This window comes from Theobroma cacao, chromosome 2 (genome assembly GCF_053813885.1).
Source record: "Theobroma cacao isolate CCN51 chromosome 2, ASM5381388v1, whole genome shotgun sequence".
Lineage (NCBI taxonomy): Eukaryota > Viridiplantae > Streptophyta > Magnoliopsida > Malvales > Malvaceae > Theobroma > Theobroma cacao.
Window position 1 is genome coordinate 2,243,696 of NC_142640.1, and position 11,565 is coordinate 2,255,260.

General features: G+C 34.3%; 1 protein-coding gene across 1 annotated transcript; it reads left to right on the forward strand.

The window, feature by feature from the left end:
- Positions 1-16: 16 nt before the first annotated feature.
- On the forward strand, positions 17-5,414 carry LOC18607370 (uncharacterized). The gene is made up of 6 exons (XM_007041506.3): positions 17-482; positions 602-1,398; positions 1,756-2,522; positions 2,608-2,700; positions 3,790-4,560; positions 4,671-5,414. Exons 2-6 carry the CDS (start codon positions 1,290-1,292, stop codon positions 4,791-4,793), a joined length of 1,863 nt encoding a protein of 620 aa, XP_007041568.3. The 5' UTR covers positions 17-482; positions 602-1,289; the 3' UTR covers positions 4,794-5,414.
- The last annotated feature ends 6,151 nt before the right edge of the window (positions 5,415-11,565 follow it).

An 11,565-nucleotide genomic window follows, 5' to 3' on the forward strand; every position in this document is an offset into this window, starting at 1 on the left:
GGGCTTTCCTTATAATCCACTTAACCCAAGAAAAACAACGTCACTCTTTATTTTCATTTTCTTCTTCTGTTTCAGCAGACCTGAAAACATTTTTAAAAATGCCCCAAAATTAAGAAAATATAATAAAAGATAAAAGAAAAATGGCACACCAAAATTGCACTCCTAACTTCTTCGTAATCTTCTTTGTTTTTCTCTCTCTCGTATAAAAGAAAAACTTGGCCTCCTCCTTCACGGCACAATTCGGAAGCATTTTCCTCTCTTTCTCTCTCTCTTTGTTTCTATCCAGGTCTCCACCAATAGGCGACGTCGTTTTATAATTTTCCTCACGCCTAAGAGAAAAAGAACAGCTGGTTATTCGTCTACTCTCTTTTTGGTTCTGCTGGTTTGTGATAGTTCGGTTTTCTTATTTCTGGATTCGCTGCATCGCGCACTGCGTGAAAAATATTGAGGACGCCGGAAGCGTCAAGAGCCGGACGATTGAGGTTCTCTTTTTTACTCTTTTTATCTGTGTTCGGTGATTTTAATCAAACGGTTGACGATTAGCCACTGGAAATCGTTATAATAATCTGAGAATTTTGTTTCTTTTGTTACTTTGTTACAGTACTGTTGATAGTAGAAGAGAGGAACCTAGTTTTCCTTTTTGAGGAGGTTTGTTGAGGGGATGGTATGAGAAAAATTTTAGGGTTCGGTTTTTCTGGTTATTGACCATAATGGGTCTGGGTTCTTCTTTGAGAGCCGTCTCCTTTTTTTCGTTGAAGGGATAGAGTTGTCATTTCAGATATGAGGGTCTTGGTCTTCTTAGTTTGGTCTTCTTGAATTTTGAAGAACCCTAGAAGCAGCCCTTTTATTGAAAGAAAGAAAAACAAACAGCCAAGTTTACAGAATTGCCCTTTTTGAGAAGAATTTTGGAATCTCTTCTGGTAGATTTTATTAGTCAGCAATACCATAATTCCAGTGTATTTGAATTGATTGATTAATTGGTTGATTTAAAGTTGTTTTTTAACTGAAGTTTGGGTGACCTTAGAAGTATATATTGTATAGAAGGAAAGGAAAGCAAGAAGCCTAATTACAGTGTACAGAACAGTTTTGAAGAGTTTGGGAATTGGGAAATTTTGGATTATAGTAGTGAGCCACTTTAACGGTTCATGTTCAGTAAGCAACTTGACAAGTGAAAGTGAAGTTAAGGGACTAGAACAGGTTTTGGAAATATTAGTAAGTTTAAAGCCTGACGTAAGAAAAACAGAATTGGGAAATTCTTTCTTTCTTTATGATCATGATTAGCAAGAGTTATGGAAAGAAGTGAGCCTTCATTGGTACCAGAATGGTTGAAGAGCGGTGGAAGTGTTACTGGTAGTGGCAATTCAAATCACCAATTTACGTCATCATCTTTGCACTCAGGTAATTTCGGTTTATATCTTCATGTCTGTTTTTTCTGTCTTGTGTTTTTGCCCCTGATAAAATTTGTGTTTGTTGGTATCCTTAGGAGAGATAATTATAGCATACTCATTTTACTTAATTCAAAAGAACAGCATCATAGAACTTTGTAAGACTTTTGTTTCTTGTTTATTTATCGTTTAGAGGGATGTCTGTAGAAGTTAATTTTCTATCCACTTGCCTGCATTTTATTCACCTAGTTTCTGGTAGCAGTTTTTGACAGTTTACGAAATTTGAAATTTATCTCCATGTCAATTTTACCAAGCAAATTGAATGAAAATGTCTATATTCTAATCTTTGTTTTGATCATTCTTCTTATAGACAATCATTCTGCATTGAGGCCTACCAGGAATAAGTTGTCTGTTGCCGGTGATCATGATGTAGGTGGGACATCTGTTTTGGATAGGACCACTTCTGCCTATTTTCGCCGGAGTTCTAGTAGCAACGGTTCTGCCCACTTACGGTCTTATAGCAGCTTTACTAAAGGCCACCGAGATAGGGATTGGGATAAAGATATTAATGGTTACCATGATAGGGAGAAGTCAGTTATCAGTGACCATAGGAACCGAAACTTTTCTGATTCTCTGGATAACATGCTGCCAAGCGTGTTTGAGAAGGATGTCTTATGGCGCTCACAGTCTATAACTGGCAAGCGCAGTGACACATGGCCTAAGAAAGTGACAAGTGATTCAAGCACATCCAACAAAAGCAACCACAGCAGCAGTAATGGTTTGCTTAGTGGCGTTAGCACTACTGTTGGTAATAAATCTGTATTTGAACGTGAGTTTCCTGTACTTGGTGCTGAAGAAAGACAAGTTGCATCAGAAATAGGAAGGGTTTCATCTCCTGGCTTGAGTACTGCTGGGCAGAGCTTGCCAGTGGGTACCTCAGCTATTAGTGGCAGTGATGGCTGGACATCAGCTCTAGCAGACATGCCAGCTGGTGTGGGAAGCAGTGGCACGGGTGTTGCAGTTGCTTCACAAAATGTTTCTGCGAGCTCAGCTTCTATGGCTTCAACTACAATGACTGGCCTTAATATGGCTGAAACACTGGTGCAGGGGCCTTCTCGTGCTCGTACACCTCCCTTGGTAAGTTCAACATTCTTCTGTTCTTAAGTGTATTTGTTAGAAAATATGTAAATGCTAATATGATCTGATTTGTTTCTTGATGTAGTTAAATGTTGGAACTCAAAGGCTAGAGGAGCTGGCTATTAAACAGTCAAGGCAACTAGTTCCCCTGGTAACAACATCGACACCTAAAATTCTGGTGAGCTGTTGTTCAGCTTTTCTATGTATAATTCTTCTTCTTCTTAAGATACTATTTTCATTTCAGGGTATATACTTTTCTTATTATTTTGAGGAGTATATTTCTATTTTGAGTTTGAACTTTTCATTTAGATCCTCTTGGTTTGTTTGCATTCTAGGGTCAGTAGCCAATGTATCTTAATGGGTAATGGTATGTAAGCATTATATGCTCATTAATAAATAAATATTGTACTGTCCCATATCTACCCATTCATGTGCTGGAAAAACTAACCTAAATATTTAGGCATGAACATGAATCTTTCTGCTCCGGGCATTTGGATTTTGTTGAGCTTGCGTGTTGGTACCATCTATTAACAGAGTATGATTTAACAATTTTGTCTGGTGAACTGAAAGCTTGTATTTTCTATGGTTGTGCTATCTAAAGTCTTCAGAGAATTTTGGAAGCAGAGGTTACACATTATATGTTACTTAACACATTGAGTATTGACCTTTGGCTTTAGTTCAAGCAATACAGAATTTTTTAAATGTGATTGCAGGTGCAAGTCTCACTAAGAAAGATTCCCTAGTGATATTACACATCTGTTTTTATTACTAATTGATGTCATGTATGAGATGATCATTTATGAGACATAGTTTTGCGAGGAATATGAAGCAGAAGTGATGCCTGGCATGGTTTCACGCATGGGAGTGTAAATGATTAGAGATGAGATGACCGGAAAGGGATCAGGGAAAAGGGAGAAATTTGGTTGATACTGTGGGTTTGTCCCTTTTTTAACCCTACAGTTCTATGAAGCTCTTCCTGTTCAGGACTAAGGCTAGCTTTTACCTGTCTGCCATAGTTAGAATCACTAGTGACACTGGGTTTATCAAGTGATTCTTAAGCTGATTGATTGCTAATGGTTAGAGATCTTATTCTAGTTTTATCATAAAACTTGATGATGAAGTCAAACCTGGTTTGATGCATTCATTTATGTTGAAGTTGTTTAGATGTGGCCTGGTTGCATCTTTTTATTCTTAAGATATTACTTAAATAGGATTTTCAGGTTACTTACATTTTTTTTTTTATTTTGCTTCCTGTTTTTGCCTATAGGTGGTCAGTCCTTCAGAGAAATCGAAGCCTAAAGTTGGCCAGCAGCAGCATGCCTCACTCTCTCTTAATTACACGCGTGGTGGAACTTCAAGATCTGACAGTCTAAAAGTTTCTAATGAGGGCAGGCTTCGGATCCTCAAACCGTCACGAGAATTGAATGGTGTCTCTTTAATGACAAAGGATAATTTGAGTCCTACTAATGGAAGCAGCAAGTTAGTTAATAGCCCACTAAGTGTCACTCCATCAGCTTCTGCATCTGCTCCCTTTAGGAGCTCAGGCAACAGCCCCAGCTTTGCCACTGCTGAGCGTAATCAGACTCCATTCCGGATTAACATTGAGAAGAGACCAACTGCTCAAGCCCAGAGCAGGAATGATTTCTTCAACCTTCTAAAAAAGAAATCTACTACGAACTCCCCTTCTTCTGTCGCTGATCGTGGCCCTGCGGCATCACCATCTGTCTCAGAAAAGTCTGATGAACTTGGCACAGAAGATGCCAGCACTTCTGTTACTCTGCAGGGTGGGAGTGTTCCATCATCAGAAATCTCAATTGCTGACTTGCCAACTGACAATAGGAGTGAAATAACCCACAATGGAGATGCTTATTCTGGGTCTCAGCAGTGTTCTAGCAATGGAGACAGGCATGCAAGGCCTGATGCATTTCTTTATCCTGATGAGGAAGAGGCTGCATTTTTGCGTTCCCTTGGTTGGGAAGAGAATGCCGGAGATGATGAAGGTCTTACGGAGGAGGAGATAAGTGCCTTTTTTGAGGAGGTAACCACTTCTCTAAAATGTAGCTCTGTCCATTAGCTTCTGCCATTCTTTGCTTAATCATATATTGTAGTGCACCTACTAAAAGGTTTTTACGTGTATATGTTATGCAGCACATGAAATTGAAACCATCTGCTAAACTTTTCCATCGAATGCAATCAATAGTTCCATTAAACTCTCATAATGGGACTCACGATGGTGCCTCATCTGGTTTGAGCTCAATGGATTCGAATTGAGAAGATTTGACACGTCAAAGATTTTAACTGACTTGGGAAATTTGAATGCATTGCTGATGTGGCTACTCTTTTTATCCCCTTTTGTTTCTTTGATTGATATTGGGAGCGATTGGGTTTTAATGGAAAAAATATATATATAGGATGCAATGTGTCTGTTGCGGTTTGTGAGAGTGGATTGGAATAAAGCTACAAATGATCCAGTCCTAAGAAGACCAGTGATGTGTTCTTCCTGGTTTTTTAACAGAATTTTCTTGAGATATAAACAGGCTGAGAGAAGAGGGTAGGAACAGGTTTTTGTTCATTATTATTATTAATCTGTCTGCAATGTAAGAATCTGCTGGGGGTAATAGTTTACTGTCTCTGGGGTTTCAACTTGTGGCTGAGGGGCAGAATTCAACAACAAATAGCTTATGTTTTTTTTTTTTTTTTCACCATTTGAAAAGGAAAAAAAGAGGAAAGAAAAAAAATTAGATCTGTATGGATTTTGGGTATCCTTTCTTTGTTCTTTGTTTTTTTTTTTTTTTTAAACTTAGAATCCATGTCAATATTTGATGAATAATACCAGTGTTCTTTCACAGAAATGCAATATCAGAGGACAGAGGATAGTGTTTGATTTTGGTATGTGTGGATCAGACTCTTATTTATCACATTGAATGCCATGATGGCAGCCATGTCTTCCAAGTTCAACCTTCTTCTTCGTCTAGGATTTGTAGATTAGTGCTTTAATTAGCACCTAAAAGCACTCACGGCCGTGGCTCTCCCTAATTTGGTCCTCTCAGTCTTAGCCCATGATGGGAATTTATGGTGCTTTTTCCAGCTCTCACGAGTCAACCCTTTGGTTAAAAGGACACACACTTTCTCTCCCTCTCTCTCATTCTTTGGGCCCGAACTCCCTTAAATCTTCATAACCAATTGCCTCTAAGGAAGGTAAACCAACCAACACATGAAGAAGGCCTAAAATGGAGTAAATTGGGCAACAGTAGGTAATGGGTAATTGCCATGCGAGAGACTCTAGATGGTGCCGCCGCCCACATTCCCATAAATATGTATTGCTATCTTTGACCCCAGACGCCCCAAGTGTACTGTCATTGTAAACTTTATGTTTGGTGGGGAGGAAGGAAGTGGAGGGAAGGGAAAAAGGTGAGAAAATTAAAAACTAATTGAACGCGAGGAAAGAATATTGTTTTTTTTATTCGGCATGAAATATGAAAAAAAAAAAAATTCAAGACTAAAATTGTAAATAAAATTATTAATTTACATAAAATTAAATTTAAATAGAAATCAATCTGGTTTTTTTTTTCAATTTTCCTTCTTATTAAAGGAACGAATAAAAATAAAATAACTACAATCTCTCATCTGTTCTCTTTTCTTTCTTTTTTTTTCTCAATACAATGTGATTGTCGGAAAAATTATTAAAAAAATAATATTAAAAAAGTCCTATATACATAAAAAGAGTAATAATTCAAATCTCGAGAAAGATCATATTGCACTGTTTGATTAGAAATATTTTACTAGAAATATGGAATTAATTAATAAAATTAAATTAAAGTGTCCAAAAAAGAGAAATCAACCCCATGACATAATCCTTGGATATGACCTTGTCCAGCCGTGAATGGTGACTGACCCACCCACCCCCACCCCACCCTGCTTTGGTTTAGCTTGTTCCGAGCCAAAGATGCAAGAGAAGGTCAAGTATGAGGATTAATATTATTGCCAAATTCAGATTAAAGAAACCCATGTCGGGTCAACTCTTCCATTTTCCATTTCTTTTTTCTCCTTTCCTGTTCTTCATTTCTCTCACCACTTTCAAGAACTGATCGGTTCTCGATGACCTCAATTTACTATATATAAATATTAAATTAATATCAAAATATATTTCTATTGAAATAAGAAATAAGTAATTTTGATTTAACTTCACAGAAGGCAAACAAAACCTTTAATTTCACCTAGACTTTTTCTTTCTCTTTTTAATTATTTTTTATATTCTTTTTATGAATAAAATTATTTCCAAAAATCAAAACCTTATCCGAATCGAAAAATATTGTCACATGAGCAGTTGGACATGTCATAGGTGACATATGTATAAATCCAGCAGCCTTATAATAAGTCAAAAGGTTGAAATAAATACTAATTATGAATTAAATTAGAAATTAAAATCAGATCAAGGAGAAATTAAGAAAAAAAGAAAAAGAAAATTGTGGTAAGGGTAAATTTTATTTATTTTCCTTGTTCCAACAGCATGCTATGCTACACAAGTCTACCATTGACACTGGTCCCATGCATTGATGTTCACAAAAAATGCAACAGCTCCCAAAGTATACGAAGATATATCAAAAGATAACGCCAAAAGCGGGGAATTTATGATGGAAACTGCAGTCTCCGAATACTATATTCTAATTATTAATTAAACCCATAGATTTGACCTTGATTAATGGTGGAAATTAATTTCCATTGTGAAACTTTAAGGGAACTATTGGAAAATACAGCCTGTTTGATCATCAAATTGGCAACCCCTTTTTCCATTAGATGAAGTGAGAGTGGGGAAACTATTAATTATAGGCCATGTTAAAAATTGAATATAAGTGTTTTTTTTTTTTTTTGTGTGTATGCACATGTGTCACGGAACTATTACTCTATGAAAAATTAACATAACAAGATGTGCAGTATCCAATGTCCGTGTTTTTTTTTTTTTTAAAGTAAAGAATTCATTAAGTCAATAATCTAGGGAAGAGATCATCCTGATCACTGAATTTGACAAATTTGAAAGAGATTATAAATCTCCAAATTCACGACACCATAATCCTATTAGACAAAAACAATGTCCGTGTTTTTTTTTTTTTTAATTTTAAAATCCTCTATCTACGATATGTGAGATTAAAACACTTTCTTTATTTATTTTGAAGTGCTTAATCGGGGAAATAAATTCTCGATTTAGATTTCCCATCTGCCTCTTGGGTGGGATGTGAAACAAAGTTTGTGAATGATAGATGAAATGGGAAGTCCTTCCCTATTCTCTTCTCATAAGAAGTAGCAAGTAGGAAACTACCAATTTAATTAAGATATTAGGTCAATGGTTGAGAAGAATTATATATTTTTTATTTCGGAAAGAGAATCTTTTCGATATAAGTTATAACATTGATAAATAAAATTTTCAATAATTATTGTTACGTGTGATATATATATATATATATATTATAATATTTTAATCTTTTTCTTGGGTTATACCTAATAAGGTTTACTTTGTGAAATATGAGATTCACATGTAATAATTAAATGATTTGAAAAGAAAAGAATGATTGAAAGGGGGGAGCCGGCCTTTGGTAAAGAAAGCCTAGAAGCAGACGAAATCTCTGTATGATTAGTCAACTAGCTCATTGATGTATCTGGCCTTTGATTGGAAAACAGACTAATTCCAATCCTCAATCCTTAAAGGGAATCATAAGAAGGTAAATAGACCTTGGTCAAGGAGGAAATATGTGCGACAATTTCATATATTATACTATATCATATATTTCATTGTCTGCTACATGTATGTGTATTGGATAATTAATAGAATATATAATATATATTGTTTATTGATTTGGGATTTGCGTACAGGGGAGTCTCCACCTACATATCAGGCAACAGGGCAAATAATCTTATTTAAATATATGCTTCGTTTGCCCATTTTATTATTATTATTATTATTATTATTATTATTATTATTATTATAGTAGCATTTAAATAAACTAGTTGACATGTGAAATCAAGTCATATGTGTACATATATAAGGCTTACGTGCGAAAATAGGTCCTAAACTATGTTTATTTAAAGTTTTTATTTTTTCATTATATTTAAAGAAATTCTTATCATTTCCATTTGTATTCATATAAACTTTTAATTCTAACGAACAATTAGTAAATTTAATGATAATTGATATTTTCTGTTCACGTGACAGTTGATGTAATTACGTAATAGCTAACGTGTTCGAGAAATATAAATTGACATTAAGCCTAACAATTGTTAATTTTTATATTAAAAATACGGGGCTTTTGTGTCCATTATGTGATGATATGGTCTATGATTAAAATCTAGTATTCAATTGTGTTTATGTCAACAGAATTTAATTGAGTTCTCGACTGTATGATCTGTTTTCATCACACTTTTGAGTCTAGTCGAGGTTTTGTATACAAGAGATTGGTTTCCTAGTTGCTCCTTAATTTGGCTTAGCTATTAGTAATAAACAATTTCCAATTAAGAAAGATTCAACGACGGAAATGTGATACCTTGTGCTGATGAAATCTTGGACCTATGGAATGGGCTTTGATTATGATATAATGTGTAGCCAAACATCAAGAATTTGGTGGGTGAGATTGTGATATCCCATATCCTATATCAAATGTGAATGTGTTTGTTAGGACTTATATAATAATTTAAGTCCATCACTACTAGTAACTTGAATTTAAACTTTTCAAGATCATGTGGTTTAGGTTTGAAAGTTACTGGACTAGTATTGAACTTAGATCGTTATAAGAAATAGCTGCAAGTGCATCCCTCCCCTCCCACCGTGGCAACATCTCCGATCTCCTTATTTCCTCCTTACTTCATACTAAGCACGCCCAAAGGGCCACATTAAATTAATACATAAGAGGAGTGAGAGAGTTTGACAAGAGGAAGGAACCAAGAAAGCTAGCTGTAGGGTTGAAATGCGGCAGCAATTATTATTAGATCTGTCGATGATCCATCATTTGATTGTCATGTGTTTGCATGATCAAATCTTGATTAAAGAAAAAAATAATTAAGGTTATGGCATTGACAATAGATGATTTTGAATATGTAAAAACCAGGGCATCATCCATGCACCATCCCACTATGATCCCTAGAGAAGGGTCCTTCATTAAAACATTAACATATATGGCATAGGATAGGGAAAAGTAAACAACATTGTAACGTATCTCAAAGGGGCAAAGGGGAGTTACATAATAAGATGGAAATTTTCAATTCGTAAATTTCCAGTTTTAGTTATATCATTTGTCGTTTGTTTCTTAAAAATATATCTAAAAGATAAGATAATGAATATATATATATATATATATATATATATATATTTTGAAAAATATTTGTCTCCAATATTTTACTCCGACAAAAAACTGGATACAACATAACTCCTCCTATTACAGTGAATTGCAACAAAACAACCCCCATTTTCAACATTAATGCACTTTCTTATCCTTTACATGGGACCGCCTCGGGTTCCCTAGATAAATATTAATTTAACCATAATCAAAAGCAACATCAAAAAAAATTTCCTCGAGTCGAAGACTTTTGTAACATCCTTTTTACGTTAATTTTAGTATTTTGAATAAATCATTAGAATAACGAGAATTTTCATTTCATTACCAATATAAAAATAATTAAAACAATATAATAAACAATACCAAAAGGCTTGAAATTTAATTAATTAGCAGGTTTTCCATTTTTCCTCCTTGAAGCCCTTTTTCATCGAGAAGCTTTCATTGATAATTAATTAATTAATTACTTGTATATATTATCTCAACGATATCTTAAGAATGGCGTAATGTTTAGGTTTATTGAGAAGCAAGAGAAGTTCACGAGGTTGTGATAAAACTAAGCAAAGGCAGCTCTTGCTCTCCTATAGCTGAATGAGAATACGAAGTAGTAAAGAAATGCTAAGTGCTATACTTATATAGTAGAATGAAAATTTCTTTAAAATCTTGACAGATAAGAGAGTTGAATCTTCATGGGAAGGATCCCATAAGGAATTGGGACAAAGTCTCTTTAAAGATATTTTGATCATTCAAAGGCAAAGAACCCTATAGTTTCTTTGGGCAATTATTGCCTTTTTTTCCCCACTTAATTATTATGGCTAGAGAGAATATTTTTAGAAGTGAATTTCTTTTAGTACCCTAAACAACCCCTATAGGGTTTTCTTTTTCCAAGTGGCTTTGATTTTTAAGACTACCAAGGTAAATGCCCTAACTTTCTAGGTTTTAGACCTTCAATTTCAATTACTTAGTTCCAATAACCATGTGAATCGATTTTCAAACGAGATTTATATTTAGTACGTAGTCAATGTATAGGATTTTTTACTTTATAAATAAAAAAGATAAAAATTTCAAAAATAAATAATTATTTTTGAGAATTTTTAATTTTATTTTTTAACAAGATGATAATATATATGTTATGTTGATAGTGTATACAATCTATACAATAATATTGCATCAAATATAAACTCTTCCGGACAAAAGCATGCACAAAAATTTTATCGAAAAGGATAAAAATATCTAAAAGGGTAGTAAAATATATAAATAAAAACACTAAACAATGACGATATTCCTTAATTAAGAAATAAGCACAAAATAATTTTTTCATGACGTTCCATAAAAAATTTAAGAAAAGAGAAGAGAAATGAAAACAAAAAACATAGAATAATATGTTGTATTTTTTGAGTTAAGAGAATATAATATGCATGGATTTTTAAAATAAAATAGATGATGACTTTGGGTAAGTTTAGTATTCCAAGTTAACATGAACGGTGCTAAGATTGTTAAAAGAAAATTTAATTAACAAGGCGTGGATCAAGGAGAGGAATGAGGTCTTCTAGTTGACAATTTCAAGGTCTGATCCCTAGGGGGCTCTTTTCTCTTGTTGTGGGATTTCCTACATGGCTCATGTTCCATTGAGGGGTGATGAAAGATGATGCCAGTTCCAATTTATTTTGTTTGCTTTTTCTTAACTCTGAAATACCAGTTGCACCAGATTAATTATTATT